Source organism: Dendrobates tinctorius, unplaced genomic scaffold, assembly GCF_039654945.1.
Source record: "Dendrobates tinctorius isolate UK_male_01 unplaced genomic scaffold, ASM3965494v1 ptg000178l, whole genome shotgun sequence".
NCBI lineage: Eukaryota > Metazoa > Chordata > Amphibia > Anura > Dendrobatidae > Dendrobates > Dendrobates tinctorius.
The window spans coordinates 9370-26834 of NW_027361845.1; the positions used below are offsets into that span (position 1 = coordinate 9370).

Below are 17465 nucleotides of genomic sequence, written 5' to 3' on the forward strand. Positions count from 1 at the left end.
ATACTATTACCCCATCTCCTCCTCCTCCTCATATACTATTACTCCATCTCCTCCTCCTCATATACTATTACCCCATCTCCTCCTCCTCCTCATATACTATTACCCCATCTCCTCCTCCTCATATACTATTACCCCATCTCATCCTCCTCATATACTATTACCCCATCTCCTCCTCCTCCTCATATACTATTACCCCATCTCCTCCTCCTCCTCATATACTATTACCCCATCTCCTCCTCCTCATATACTATTCCCGCACTTTCTGATAGTTCTAGGTCTTCATGTACGCTTGTGCCGTGTTTACCTCTTGACGCCATGTAAGTGACGTCCCTCTGCACTGCGCATTGTTTGTGTGACGTCACTGCTCCCTGCTCATTGTGTGACGTCACTGCTCCCTGCTCATTGAGTGACGTCACTGCTCCCTGCTCATTGTGTGACGTCACTGCTCCCTGCTCATTGTGTGACGTCACTGGTAGTTGCCCCCCCCCTCGCTCTCCTGTCCCCTGTGTGACTTCTGACCAAGCGGCAGCAGGGGGCGGGGTCAGTGGCCCCTCCTCTTGTGGCACGGGGGCGTGGCCCAGGATCGCGCTTTAACCCCTTGTGCGGGCTGCGGCCGCGCTGAGTCCCGGTGCTGGACATGGAGTGCGCGGAGAGTCTCCCGTCCCGGAAGGTAGGAGCCGCCGTCTCTCCGGAGACCGCTCTAGTTCTGCCTTAGGGCTCATACGAGAACCCGGCGCTGCCGCCCGCACTGGGAAAGGAGCGTGCGTAGGCATAGGGCATGTATCCGCACCCTCCGGTCCAAGTGTCGGCGGCAGTGCCGCGTATGGACTCACATGTGTATTATCTCGTCGCTTTTCCTCTGCGATCTTTCTCCCCCCTCTTTCTCGGACACTACAACTCCCAGCAGTGCCGCGGCCGTGGTGTCAGTGGTGATTGGAGCAGTCTTTCCACAGTTCCGCCGGCATGGACGGCCCGAGCACTGGGTGAGGGCTGCAAACCGCGCGGTGTGGACGCCGCCTGAGGGGATGTTCCCGCGGTGAGGATTTTCTGCAGATAGTGTGCGGCTTTCCCCTGCAGATTCCTGTAGGCTGTGTGCACACGCTGCAGCGTGCTCTGCGGTTTATCACCTCCACAATGGAGCAGATGGCAGCGGAATCTGCAGAAAAGAATGACCTGTCAGTTCTTTCTGCGGATTGGAAATTGCGGAGAATTCCGCACCGTCTGCACTGCGGCGTTCGTTTCCCATAGGATGTAATGGTGCTGGACACCGCAGCGGAATCTGCAGCGTCTGCACACAGCCGAATGGAAGAGGTGGAAGAACGTTGCGGATTCCGCACAGACTTTTCTCCAGCGTGTGCACAGACCCTGAGGGAGCGAGTGCTGCCCCCGACCCTGCGGCTTCTCTGTGACCCCCGCAGAGCCAGGGTGTGTGGCGGGGTCTCCCTGTGTCAGCGTCACCAAGGATCCTGCAGGTTTCCATGCTGCGCTGATGTCCTACAGTCTGCACCAGGATGTGGCGGCTACAGGGGGGGGGGGGCTCACCATTACTGGGGGATGGGGCCACCAGGTAATCTATCCAGGGGTAATGCCCCCCCATATTCTGGTATAATGCCCCCCCCATATTCAGTATATTGTACCCATACTGCTATAATGCCCCCCCCCCAATATTCTGGTATAATGCGCCCCCCCCCCAATATTCTGGTATAATGCCCCCCCCCCCCAATATTCTGGTATAATGCCCCCCCCCCCCAATATTCTGGTATAATGCCCCCCCCCCCAATATTCTGGTATAATGCCCCCCCCCCCATATTCTGGTATAATGCCCCCCCCATATTCTGGTATAATGCCCCCCCCATATTCTGGTATAATGACCCCCCCATATTCCGGTACACTATCCATACTGCTATAAAGCCCCCCCCCCCCGTATTCTGGTATAATGCCCCCCCATATTCTGATATAGTGTACCCATACTGGTATAAAGCCCCCCCCCCCCCCATATTCCAGTATATTGTACCCATACTGGTATAAAGTCCCCCCATATTCTGGTATAATGCACCCCCCCATATTGTGCTATATTGTACCCATACTGGTATAAAGCCCCCCATATTTTGGTATAATGCCCCCCATATTCTGGTATATTGTGCCCATAATGTTATAATGCCCCCCCATACTCCAGTATATTGTACCCATACTGGTATAATGCCCCCCCTATTCTGGTATATTGTGCCCATACTGGTATAATGCCCCCCCCCCCATATTCTGGTATATTGTACCCATTCTGGTATAATGCCCCCCCCATACTCCAGTATATTGTACCCATTCTGGTATAATGCCCCCCCATATTCTGGTATATTGTACCCATACTGGTATAATGCCCCCCCTATTCTGGTATATTGTACCCATACTGGTATAATGCCCCCCCTATTCTGGTATATTGTACCCATACTGGTATAATGCCCCCCCCATACTCCAGTATATTGTACCCATACTGGTATAATGCCCCCCCATATTCTGGTATATTGTACCCATACTGGTATAATGCCCCCCCTATTCTGGTATATTGTACCCATACTGGTATAATGCCCCCCCCATATTCCGGTATATTGTACCCATTCTGGTATAATGCCCCCCCATATTCTGGTATATTGTACCCATTCTGGTATAATGCCCCCCCCATATTCCGGTATATTGTACCCATTCTGGTATAATGCCCCCCCATATTCTGGTATATTGTACCCATTCTGGTATAATGCCCCCCCCATATTCCGGTATATTGTACCCATTCTGGTATAATGCCCCCCTATATTCTGGTATATTGTACTCATACTGATATAATGCCCCCCCATATTCTGGTATATTGTACCCATTCTGGTATAATGCCCCCCCATATTCCGGTATATTGTACCCATTCTGGTATAATGCCCCCCCCATATTCCGGTATATTGTACCCATTCTGGTATAATGCCCCCCCATATTCTGGTATATTGTACTCATACTGATATAATGCCCCCCCATATTCTGGTATTTTGTACCCATACTGATATAATGCCCCCCCCCCCATATTCTGGTATTTTGTACCCATACTGGTATAATGCCCCCCCATATTCTGGTATATTGTACCCATACTGGTATAATGCCCCCCCTATTCTGGTATATTGTGCCCATACTGGTATAATGCCCCCCCCCCATATTCTGGTATATTGTACCCATTCTGGTATAATGCCCCCCCCATACTCCAGTATATTGTACCCATACTGGTATAATGCCCCCCCATATTCTGGTATATTGTACCCATACTGGTATAATGCCCCCCCTATTCTGGTATATTGTACCCATACTGGTATAATGCCCCCCCCCATATTCTGGTATTTTGTACCCATACTGGTATAGTGCCCCCCCATATTCCGGTATATTGTACCCATTCTGGTATAATGCCCCCCCCCTATTCTGGTATAATGCCCCCCCCATATTCTGGTATATTGTACCCATACTGATATAATGCCCCCCCATATTCTGGTATTTTGTACCCATTCTGATATAATGCCCCCCCCCCTGTATTCTGGTATAATGCCCCCCCATATTCTGGTATATTGTACCCATACTGGTATAATGCCCCCCATATTCTGGTATTTTGTACCCATACTTATATAATGCCCCCCCCCCTGTATTCTGGTATAATGCCCCCCCCATATTCTGGTATTTTGTACCCATAATGGTATAATGCCCCCCCATATTCCGGTATATTGTACCCATACTGGTATAATGCCCCCCCCATATTCCGGTATACTGTACCCATTCTGGTATAATGCCCCCCATATTCTGGTATTTTGTACCCATACTGGTATAATTGCCCCCCCCATATTCCGGTATATTGTACCCATACTGGTATAATAAGCCCCCATATTCTGGTATATTGTACCCATTCTGGTATAATTCCCCCCCCCCCATACTCCAGTATATTGCACCCATACTGGTATAATGCCCCCCCATACTCCGGTGTATTTTAACCATATTGGTATAAGGCCCCCCCCATATTACGTTATATTGTACCCATAGTGATATAATGCCCCCCCATATTCTAGTATATTGTACCCATACTGGTATAATGCCCCCCCCCCCATACTCCAGTATATTGTACCCATGCTGGTATCATGCCCCCCCATATTCCGGTATATTGTACCCATACTGGTATAATGCCCCCCCCCCATACTCCAGTATATTGTACCCATACTGGTATAATGCATCCCCCCCCATTTTCCGGTATAATGCGCCCCCCTATATTCCGGTATATTGTACCCATGCTGGTATAGTGCCCCCCCCCATATTCCGGTATAGTGTACCCATACTGGTATAATGCCCCCCCTATTCTGGTATATTGTACCCATACTGGTATAATGCCCCCCCTATTCTGGTATATTGTACCCATACTGGTATAATGCCCCCCCCATACTCCAGTATATTGTACCCATACTGGTATAATGCCCCCCCATATTCTGGTATATTGTACCCATACTGGTATAATGCCCCCCCTATTCTGGTATATTGTACCCATACTGGTATAATGCCCCCCCCTATTCTGGTATTTTGTACCCATACTGGTATAATGCCCCCCCATATTCCGGTATATTGTACCCATTCTGGTATAATGCCCCCCCATATTCTGGTATATTGTACTCATACTGATATAATGCCCCCCCATATTCTGGTATTTTGTACCCATACTGATATAATGCCCCCCCCCATATTCTGGTATTTTGTACCCATACTGGTATAATGCCCCCCCATATTCTGGTATATTGTACCCATACTGGTATAATGCCCCCCCCTATTCTGGTATATTGTGCCCATACTGGTATAATGCCCCCCCCCCATATTCTGGTATATTGTACCCATTCTGGTATAATGCCCCCCCCATACTCCAGTATATTGTACCCATACTGGTATAATGCCCCCCCATATTCTGGTATATTGTACCCATACTGGTATAATGCCCCCCCTATTCTGGTATATTGTACCCATACTGGTATAATGCCCCCCCCCATATTCTGGTATTTTGTACCCATACTGGTATAGTGCCCCCCCATATTCCGGTATATTGTACCCATTCTGGTATAATGCCCCCCCCCTATTCTGGTATAATGCCCCCCCCATATTCTGGTATATTGTACCCATACTGATATAATGCCCCCCCATATTCTGGTATTTTGTACCCATACTGATATAATGCCCCCCCCCCTGTATTCTGGTATAATGCCCCCCCATATTCTGGTATATTGTACCCATACTGGTATAATGCCCCCCCATATTCTGGTATTTTGTACCCATACTGATATAATGCCCCCCCCCCCTGTATTCTGGTATAATGCCCCCCCCATATTCTGGTATTTTGTACCCATAATGGTATAATGCCCCCCCATATTCCGGTATATTGTACCCATACTGGTATAATGCCCCCCCCATATTCCGGTATACTGTACCCATTCTGGTATAATGCCCCCCATATTCTGGTATTTTGTACCCATACTGGTATAATTGCCCCCCCCATATTCCGGTATATTGTACCCATACTGGTATAATAAGCCCCCATATTCTGGTATATTGTACCCATTCTGGTATAATTCCCCCCCCCCCCATACTCCAGTATATTGCACCCATACTGGTATAATGCCCCCCCCATACTCCGGTGTATTTTAACCATATTGGTATAAGGCCCCCCCCATATTACGTTATATTGTACCCATAGTGATATAATGCCCCCCCATATTCTAGTATATTGTACCCATACTGGTATAATGCCCCCCCCCCCATACTCCAGTATATTGTACCCATGCTGGTATCATGCCCCCCCATATTCCGGTATATTGTACCCATACTGGTATAATGCCCCCCCCCCATACTCCAGTATATTGTACCCATACTGGTATAATGCATCCCCCCCCATTTTCCGGTATAATGCGCCCCCCTATATTCCGGTATATTGTACCCATGCTGGTATAGTGCCCCCCCCATATTCCGGTATAGTGTACCCATACTGGTATAATGCCCCCCCATACTCCAGTATATTGTACCCATGCTGGTATCATGCCCCCCCCCATACTCCAGTATATTGTACCCATACTGATATAATGCCTCCCCCCCATTTTCCGGTATAATGCGCCCCCCTATATTCCGGTATATTGTACCCATGCTGGTATAGTGCCCCCCCCATATTCCGGTATATTGTACCCATGCTGGTATAGTGCCCCCCCCATATTCCGGTATAGTGTACCCATACTGGTATAATGCCCCCCCCATACTCCAGTATATTGTACCCATGCTGGTATCATGCCCCCCCCCATACTCCAGTATATTGTACCCATACTGGTATAATGCCTCCCCCCCATTTTCCGGTATAATGCGCCCCCCTATATTCCGGTATATTGTACCCATGCTGGTATAGTGCCCCCCCCATATTCCGGTATAGTGTACCCATACTGGTATAATGCCCCCCCATATTCCGGTATAGTGTACCCATACTGGTATAATGCCCCCCCCATACTCCAGTATATGATACCAGCATGGGTACAATGCCCCCCCCCATACTCCAGTATATTGTACCCATACTGGTATAATGCCTCCCCCCCATTTTCTGGTATAATGCGCCCCCCTATATTCCGGTATATTGTACCCATGCTGGTATAGTGCCCCCCCCATATTCCGGTATATTGTACCCATGCTGGTATAGTGCCCCCCCATATTCCGGTATAGTGTACCCATACTGGTATAATGCCCCCCCCATACTCCAGTATATTGTACCCATGCTGGTATCATGCCCCCCCCCATACTCCAGTATATTGTACCCATACTGGTATAATGCCTCCCCCCCATTTTCCGGTATAATGCGCCCCCCTACATTCCGGTATATTGTACCCATGCTGGTATAGTGCCCCCCCCATATTCCGGTATAGTGTACCCATACTGGTATACTGACCCCCCCCATATTCTGGTATATTGTACCCATACTGGTATAATGCCCCCCCCCCCCATACTCCAGTATATTGTACCCATACTGGTATAATGCCCCCAATACTCCAGTATATTGTACCCATACTGGTATAATGCCCCCCCCCCCCCATACTCCAGTATATTGAATCATAGAATCGTAGAGTTGGAAGGGACCTCCTGGGCCATCTGGTCCAACCCCCTGCTCAAAGCAGGATTCGCTAAATCATCCCAGTCAGATGTCTGTCCAACCTCTGTTTGAAGACTTCCATTGCAGGAGAACTCGCCACTTCTCGTGGCAGCTTGTTCCACTCATTGATCACACTGTCAAAAAGTTTTTTCTAATATCTAATCTGTGTCTCCTCCCATTCAGTTTCATCCCATTGCTTCTAGTCTTTCCTTGTGCAAATGAGAATAAAGTTGATCCTTCTACAATGTGACAGCCCTTGAGATATTTGTAGACAGCTATTAAGTCTCCTCTCAGTCTTCTCTTATGCAAACTAAACATTCCCAAATCCTGCAACCTTTCCTCATAAGACATGGTTTGCAGACCGGTCACCATTCTGGTCGCTCTTTTCTGAACTTGCTCCAGTTTGTTGATGTCTTTTTTAAAATGTGGTGCCCAAAACTGGACACAATATTCCAGATGAGGTCTGACCAAAGAGGAGTAGAGGGAAATAATGACTTCACGTGATCTAGACTGTATGCTTCTGTTAATACATCCTAGAATTGCATTTGCCTTTTTTGCTGCTGCATCACACTGTTGACTCATATTCAGTCTGTGATCTATTAGTATACCCAAGTCTTTTTCACATGTGCTGTCACTTAGCCCTATTCCTCCCATTCTGTATATGCTTTTTTCATTTTTATTGCCCAGATGTAGTACTTTGCATTTCTCCCTGTTAAAAACCATTCTGTTAGTTGCTGCCCACTTCTCCAGTTTATTTAAATCTTTTTGAATCCTCTCTCTCTCTTCTCTAGTATTAGCTATCCCTCCTAGCTTTGTGTCATCAGCAAATTTAATCAGTTTACCCTCAATTCCTTCATCTAAATCGTTGATAAAGATGTTGAACAATACAGGGCCCAGGACAGAGCCCTGTGGTACCCCACTTGAGACACTTTTCCAACTGGATGTGCAGCCATTTACGACCACTCTTTGGGTCCGATCACTAAGCCAGTTATGAATCCACCTAACAGTTGGACCCAAACTGGTATAATGCCCCCCCCCCCCATATTCTGATATATTGTACCCATACTTTTATAATGCCCCCCGATATTTTGGTATGTTGTACCCATACTGGTATAATGCGCCCCCCCATATTCCGGTATATTGTGCCCATACTGGTATAATGCCCCCCCCATATTCCAGTATATTTTACCCATACTGGTATAATGCCCCCCCATATTACGTTATATTGTACCCATAGTGGTATAATGCCCCCCCCCATATTCTGGTATATTGTACCCATACTGGTATAATGCCCCCCCCCCATATTCTGGTATATTGTACCCATACTGGTATAATGCCCCCCCCCATATTCTGGTATATTGTACCCATACTGGTATAATGCCCCCCCCCCATATTCTGGTATATTGTACCCATACTGGTATAATGCCCCCCCATATTCCGGTATATTGTACCCATACTGGTGTAATATCCCCCCCCATATTCTGGTATAATGCCCCCCATATTCCGGTATGTTGTACCCGTACTGGTATAATGCGCCCCCCCCCCATATTCTGGTATATTGTACCCATAGAGGTATAATGCGCCCCCCCCCCTCCATATTCCGGTATATTGTACCCATGCTGGCATAATGCCCACCCCCCATATTCTGGTATATTATAATGCCCCCACCCCATATTCTGGTATATTGTACCCATACTGGTATAATGCCCCCCCCCCCCCCATATTCTGGTATATTGTACCCACTCTGGTATAATTTCCCCACCATATTCTGGTATATTGTACCCATACTGGTATTATGCCCCCCCCATATTCTGGTATATTATAATGCCCCCCCCCCCATATTCTGGTATATTGTACCCATACTGGTATAATGCCCCCCCCCCATATTCTGGTATATTGTACCCACTCTGGTATAATTTCCCCCCCATATTCTGGTATATTGTACCCATTCTGGTATAATTTCCCCCCCATATTCTGGTATATTGTACCCATACTGGTATAATGACCCCCCATATTCCGGTATATTGTACCCATACTGGTATACTGCCCCCCCATATTCCGGTAATTGTACCCATACTGGTATAATCCCCCCCATATTCTGATATATTGTACCCATACTGGTATAATCCCCCCCATATTCCGGTATAATGCCCCCCCCATATTCTGGTGTACTGTACCCATGCTGGTGTAATGCCCCCCCCCCCCCATATTCCGGCATATTGTACCCATAGTGGTATAATACCCCCCATGTTCTGATATATTGTACCCATTCTGGTATAATGCCCCCCTCCATATTCTGGTATATTGTACCCATTCTGGTATAATGCCCCCCCCCATATTCCAGTATATTGTACCCATTCTGGTATAATGCCCCCCCCCCATATTCCGGTATACTGTACCCATTCTGGTATAATGCCCCCCATATTCCGGTATAATGCCCCCCCATATTCTGGTATATTGTATACATAGAGGTATAATGCGCCCCCCCCTCCATATTCCGGTATATTGTACCCATGCTGGCATAATGCCCACCCCCCATATTCTGGTATATTATAATGCCCCCCCCCATATTCTGGTATATTGTACCCATACTGGTATAATGCCCCCCCCCCCCATATTCTGGTATATTGTACCCACTCTGGTATAATTTCCCCACCATATTCTGGTATATTGTACCCATACTGGTATTATGCCCCCCCCATATTCTGGTATATTATAATGCCCCCCCCCCATATTCTGGTATATTGTACCCATACTGGTATAATGCCCCCCCCCCCATATTCTGGTATATTGTACCCACTCTGGTATAATTTCCCCCCCATATTCTGGTATATTGTACCCATACTGGTATAATGCCCCCCCATATTCCGGTAATTGTACCCATACTGGTATAATCCCCCCCCCCCATATTCTGGTATATTGTACCCATTCTGGTATAATTTCCCCCCCATATTCTGGTATATTGTACCCATACTGGTATAATGACCCCCCATATTCCGGTATATTGTACCCATACTGGTATACTGCCCCCCCATATTCCGGTAATTGTACCCATACTGGTATAATCCCCCCCATATTCTGATATAGTGTACCCATACTGGTATAATCCCCCCCATATTCTGATATATTGTACCCATTCTGGTATAATGCCCCCCATTTTCCGGTATAATGCCCCCCCATATTCTGGTGTACTGTACCCATGCTGGTGTAATGCCCCCCCCCCCCATATTCCGGCATATTGTACCCATAGTGGTATAATACCCCCCATGTTCTGATATATTGTACCCATTCTGGTATAATGCCCCCCTCCATATTCTGGTATATTGTACCCATTCTGTTATAATGCCCCCCCCCCCCATATTCCAGTATATTGTACCCATTCTGGTATAATGCCCCCCCCCCCATATTCCGGTATACTGTACCCATTCTGGTATAATGCCCCCCATATTCCGGTATAATGCCCCCCCCCATATTCTGGCATATTGTACCCATAGTGGTATAATACCCCCCATGTTCTGATATATTGTACCCATTCTGGTATAATGCCCCACTCCATATTCTGGTATATTGTACCCATTCTGGTATAATGCCCCGCCCCCCCCCATATTCCGGTATACTGTACCCATTCTGGTATAATGCCCCCCATATTCCGGTATAATGCCCCCCCCCATATTCTGGCATATTGTACCCATAGTGGTATAATACCCCCCATGTTCTGATATATTGTACCCATTCTGGTATAATGCCCCCCCCATATTCTGGTATATTGTACCCATACTGGTATAATGCCCCCCCCCCCCCATATTCCGGTATACTGTACCCGTTCTGGTATAATGCCCCCATATTCCGGTATAATGCCCCCCCCATATTCTGGTGTACTGTACCCATGCTGGTGTAATGCCCCCCCCCATATTCCGGCATATTGTACCCATAGTGGTATAATACCCCCCATGTTCTGATATATTGTACCCATTCTGGTATAATTCCCCCCTCCATATTCTGGTATATTGTACCCATTCTGGTATAATGCCCCCCCCCCCCCCATATTCCGGTATATTGTACCCATTCTGGTATATTGTAGTATATTGTACTCATTCTGGTATAATAATGCCCCCCCCCCCCATATTCCGGCATATTGTACCCATAGTAGTTTTAATACCCCCCCATATTCTGGTATATTGTACCCATTCTGCTGTAATACCCCCCCTCTCATATTGTGGTAACACCACTAAAAAGCTTTGGCAAGCATCCATAATTGCAGAGAGGCGCAGGAAGAAGATGCATTTGCAAGATGACTTCACTGCACTCAGACAAGCAACACTTGCATTCAAATCTGCCCTCACCTCTGCTAAACAGGCCTACTTTGCATCCCTTGTATCTTCCTTATCCCACAACCCCAAACAGTTGTTCAATACTTTTAACTCCCTCCTCCGCCCACCACTGCCCCCTCCAACTTCCCTAATCTCTGCCGAGGACTTTGCTGCACACTTCAAAAACAAGATAGACCAAACACGGCAAGTCTTTATTTTTCAACCACCAAAACTCCTTTGTATACCAGACCAATGCCCAAACCCCATAACCTCCTTATCCAACATCACTGAAGGGGAGCTTACTCATCTTCTCTCCAAATCACACCTCACAACTTGTGTACTTGACCCCATCCCACCTCCTCCCCAACATCACCACCACTCTTATCCCATCCCTAACCCACCTCTTCAACCTGTCACTAACTTCCGGTACCTTCCCTTCTGCTTTCAAACATGGCACAATCACGCCTATCCTTATCAAGCCAACCCTCGACCCAACAGCCACGTCCAGCTATCGCCCAATATCGCTGCTCCCATTCGCTTCTAAACTGGAGCAGCACGTCCACGTTGACCTTTCCTCCCACCTCTCATCTAACTTGCTCTTTGACAATCTACAATCTGGCTTCCGCCCCCATCACTCCACTGAGACAGCCCTGACCAAAATTAGTTATTACTCCTGCTTCTAGACCTGTCCTCTGCTTTCGACACAGTTGACCACTGCCTCCTACTACAAATCCTCCCCTCCTTTGGCATCAAATACCTCGCCCTATCCTGGATCTCCTCATACCTTTCCAACCGCACATTCTCCCACTCCCACACTACCTCCTCATCCCACCCTCTCTCTGTTGGAGTCCCCCAAGGCTCTGTTCTAGCCTAGGACCCCTACTCTTCTCAATCTATACACTTGGCCTGGGGCAACTCATAAAGTCCCATGGATTCCAGTACCACCTTTATGCCGATGATACTCAGATCTACCTCTCTGGCCCAGACATCACCTCTCTGCTGTCCAGAGTGTCTATCAGCCATATCCTCCTTCTCCTCTCGCTTCCTCAAACTCAATGTGGACAAATCTAAACTAATCATCTTTCCTCTATCTCACAGATCTTCTTATATGACCTTTCTATAACAATTGACAACATCATGCTTTCCCCCCGTACCGGAGGTCCGCTGCCTCGGAGTAACCCTTGACTCTGCCCTGTCCTTCAAACCGCACATCCAAGCTCTCTCCACCTCCTGTCACCTCCAGCTCAAAAATATTTCCAGAATCCGTCCCTTCCTCAACCCTCAATCTACTAAAATGCTTGTGCATGCCCTCGTCATCTCCCGCCTCGACTATTGCAACATCCTTTTCTGTGGCCTCCCTGCTAACACCCTCGCACCTCTCCAGTCCATCCTCAACTCTGCCGCCCGACTAATTCATCTTTCTCCTCGCTACTCCTCTGCTTCTCCCCTCTGCAAATCTCTTCACTGGCTCCCATTCCCTCAGCGTATCCAATTCAAATTACTAATACTGACCTACAAGGTCATCTATAACCTGTCTCCCCCATATGTCTCTGAACTAATCTCCCGATACCTTCCCTCACGTAATCTCCCGTCCTCCCAAGACCGCCTTCTCTCCTCCACACTTATTCGCTCCTCACCCAACCGCCTCCAAGACTTCACCCGAATAGCCCCCATCCTCTGGAATTCCCTGCCCCAACACGTCCGGCTATCAACCACACTCGGATCCTTCAGATGGAACCTGAAAACCCACCTCTTCAGGAAAGCCTACAGCCTGCAATTATTGCCGCTGCCTCCTCACCACTACCTGAGCTACCGCTTCACCATCACTGGAGCTGCTGCAACTCCACAACCTACTGTCTCCTTCCCCACCATCATGTAGCATGTAAGCCCGAAATGGCAGGGTCCTCTCTCCCCTCTATATCATTCTGTTATTGTTAGTTTGTTTACTGTAAGTGATATTTGTATTTTGATGTAACCCCTTCTCATGTAGAGCACTATGGGACTAATGGTGGGATGAGGAGGTAGTGTGGGAGACGCTGAATGTGCGGTTGGAAAGGTATGAGGAGATCCAGGATAGGGCGAGATCTTTGATGCCAAAGGAGGAGAGGATCTACAGTAGGAGGCAGTGGTCAATTGTGTCGAAAGCAGAGGACTGGTCTAGAAGGAGGAGACTAGAGTATTGTCCTTTAGCTTTTGCTGTAAGTAGGTCATTAGTAATTTTGGTCAGGGCTGTCTCAGTGGAGTGATGGGGGCGGAAACCAAATTGTAGATTGTCAAAGAGCAAGTTAGATGAGAGGTGGGAGGAAAGTTGAGCGTGGACGTGCTGCTCGAGGAGTTTGGAAGCGATTGGGAGCAGCGATATTAGGCAATAAGCTGGACATAGCGGTTGGGTTGAGGGTTGGCTTTTTAAGGATAGGTGTGATTGTGGCATGTTTAAAAGCAGAAGGGAAGGTACCAGAAGTTAGTGATAGGTTGAAGAGGTGGGTTAGGGATGGGAAAAGAGTGGTGGTGATGTTGGGGAGGAGGAGGTGGGATGGGATTGGGTCAAGTGCACAAGTGGTGAGGTGTGATTTGGAGAGAAGATGAGCAAGCTCCCCTTCAGTGATGTTTGATAAGGAGGTTATGGGGTTTGGGCATTGGCCTGGTGTGCAAAGGGGTTGTGGTGGTTGAGCAATAAAGACTTGCCGTGTTTGGTCTGTTTTGTTTTTGAAGTGCGTGGCCGAGTCCTCGGCAGAGATGAGGGAAGTTGGAGGGGGCAGTGGTGGGCGGAGGAGGGAGTTAAAAGTATTGAACAACTGTTTGGGGTTGTGGGATAAGGAATATATGAGGGATGTAAAGTAGGCCTGTTTAGCAGAGGTGAAGGCAGATTTGAATGCAAGTGTTGCTTGTTTGAGTGCAGTGAAGTCGTCTTGTGAATGTGTTTTCTTCCAGCGCCGCTCTGCAATTCTGGATGCTTGCCGAAGCTTTTTAGTGATGTTATTGTGCCAGGGTTGTATGTTGGTACGTCGCACTCTGTTGTGCATGACAGGGGCGACTGAGTCGATGGCTGAGGAAAGAGTGGCATTGTAGAGACTAGTGGCAGTGTCTTTGTCGTGGAGTGAAGATATGGAGGACATTGGTAGGATAGAGTCAGAGAGCGTGTGGGTGCCTAGGTGTGCAAGGTTTCTGCGGGAGTGCGCATGTGGCTGGACATGGGTGACAGGTGAGGAGGACAGGGATGAGAAAGAGAGTAGATGGTGGTCAGAGGGAGAGGGGAGGTTGTGAAGTTAGAAAGAGAGCAGAGGCGAGTGAAGACCAGGTCTAATGTATGTCCGTCTGTGTGGGAGGACCACTGGGTAAGTCCAAAAGATGGAAGTAAGGGACAGGAGTTTGGAGGCTGCCGACTGGTGGGTGTCAATGGGGATGTTGAAGTCACCCATGATGATGGTGGGAATGTCAGCAGAGAGAAAGTGAAGGAGCCAGGTGAATTGGTCAAAAAAGGCAGTGGTCGGGCCCGGAGGTCGGTATATGACAGCCACTTGGAGGTTGGAGGGAGAATAAATGCGGACAGAGTGGACTTCAAAAGAGGGGAGCATAAGGGAGGGTAGAGGTGGGATTGGGTTGAAGGTGCAGTTGGAAGAAAGGAGAAGGCCCACTCCTCCACCATGTCTGTTGCCAGGGTGAGGAGTGTGGGTGAAGTGGAGGCCGCCGTAACCTAGCGCAGCAGGGGAGGCGGTGTCGGAGGGGGTCAGCCATGTTTCGGTGAGGCCAAGGAAGGAAAAATTACGAGAGGTAAAGAGGTCGTGAATCACATGGAGTTTATTGCAGACGAAGCGGGCATTCCAGAGTGATCCAGATAGTGGGAGCAGGGTGGTGGTTGTCAAGGGCACGGATTTGAGGTGGGAAAGATTTCTGGTGTTTGTATTGGGTTGGGAAAGATAGAAGGGGGTAATAATGGGAGGTAAGGGCTGTGGGGGTCCAGCAGTGAGGAGAAGCAGAGAGAAGGAGGGTGGGTGGCTTGTTTTGTATTTTATTATTATAGCTCTGAGGTCGAGGAGCAGGTCAGCAGAGGAGGTCAGGTGGGGAGGCAAGAGGGAAGGAGAGATTATTATTTGAGTAGTGGGTGCTGGGGTTTGCATATAGCGAAGGAGAGTGAGGAGTAATGGAGCCAAAACTGTTAGAGCGTATGTCAGCATGGTGAGAGTTATTGTGAAAGCAAAAGAAATTTAGTACATGTAAACACAGCGGTTAGTCGTACCTTCTGGTCTCTTCTGGCTCATTTCTGGCATATTTCTGATGTTATCCTTAAAGACATCCTTAAAATAGACAGCCCCCCATATTCCGTTATATTGTACCCATACTGGTATAATACCCCCCCATATTCCGGTATATTGTAACCATTCTGGTATAATGCCCCCCCATATTCCAGTATATTCTACCTATTCTGGTATAATGACCCCCCCATATTCCGGTATATTGTAACCATTCTGGTATAATGCCCCCCCATATTCCAGTATATTGTACCTATTCTGGTATAATGACCCCCCCATATTCTGGTAAATTGTACCCATACTGGTATAATGCGCCCCCCCCTCATATTCTGGTATATTGTACCCATACTGGTATAATGCCCCCCATTCTGGTATACTGCCCCCCATATTCCGGTATATTGTACCCACACTGGTATAATGCCGCCCCCCCATATTCTGGTATATTGTACCCAAACTGGTATAATGCCCCCCCATATTCTAGTATATTGTACCCAAACTGGTATAATGCCCCCCCATATTCTGGTATATTGTACCCATACTGGTATAATACCTCCCCCCCCCCCCCCCCCATATTTTGGTATATTGTACCCATACTGGTATAATCCCCCCCCTCATATTCTGGTATATTGTACCCATATTGGTATAATGCCCCCCCATATTCTGGTATATTGTACCCAAACTGGTATAATGCCCCCCCATATTCTGGTATATTGTACCCAAACTGGTATAATGCCCCCCCATATTCTGGTATATTGTACCCAAACTGGTATAATGCCCCCCCATATTCTGGTATATTGTACCCATACTGGTATAATCCCCCCCCCCCCCATATTCTGGTATATTGTACACATACTGGTATAATCCCCCCCCCTCATATTCTGGTATATTGTACCCATACTGGTATAATGCCCCCCATTCTGGTATACTGCCCCCCCCATATTCCGGTATATTGTACCCATACTGGTACAATGCCCCCCCCATATTCCGGTATATTGTACCCATACTGGTATAATGCCCCCCCCATATTCTGGTATATTGTACCCATACTGGTATAATGCCGCCCCCCCCATATTCTGGTATATTGTACCCATACTGGTATAATACCTCCCGCCCCCCCCCCCCCATATTCTGGTATATTGTACCCATACTGGTATAATGCCCCCCATTCTGGTATACTGCCCCCCCGTATTCCGGTATATTGTACCCACACTGGTATAATGCCGCCCCCCCATATTCTGGTATATTGTACCCAAACTGGTATAATGCCCCCCCATATTCTAGTATATTGTACCCAAACTGGTATAATGCCCCCCCATATTCTGGTATATTGTACCCATACTGGTATAATACCTCCCCCCCCCCCCCCATATTCTGGTATATTGTACCCATACTGGTATAATCCCCCCCCTCATATTCTGGTATATTGTACCCATATTGGTATAATGCCCCCCCCATATTCTGGTATATTGTACCCAAACTGGTATAATGCCCCCCCATATTCTGGTATATTGTACCCAAACTGGTATAATGCCCCCCCATATTCTGGTATATTGTACCCAAACTGGTATAATGCCCCCCCCATATTCTGGTATATTGTACCCATACTGGTATAATCCCCCCCCCCCCATATTCTGGTATATTGTACACATACTGGTGTAATCCCCCCCCCTCATATTCTGGTATATTGTACCCATACTGGTATAATGCCCCCCATTCTGGTATACTGCCCCCCCC

General features: G+C 47.8%; 1 protein-coding gene across 1 annotated transcript in view; it reads left to right on the top strand.

Annotated features, from left to right (window-relative positions):
• Positions 1–522: 522 nt before the first annotated feature.
• The window catches only part of LOC141054318 (transcription factor HES-7-like), a 77024-nt gene continuing 60081 nt past the window's right edge, over positions 523–17465 (top strand). The window contains exon 1 of the mRNA XM_073551621.1: positions 523–670. Within this exon, the coding sequence (XP_073407722.1) occupies positions 638–670 (33 nt within the window). The 5' untranslated portion in view covers positions 523–637. The remainder of the gene's footprint in view (positions 671–17465) is intronic.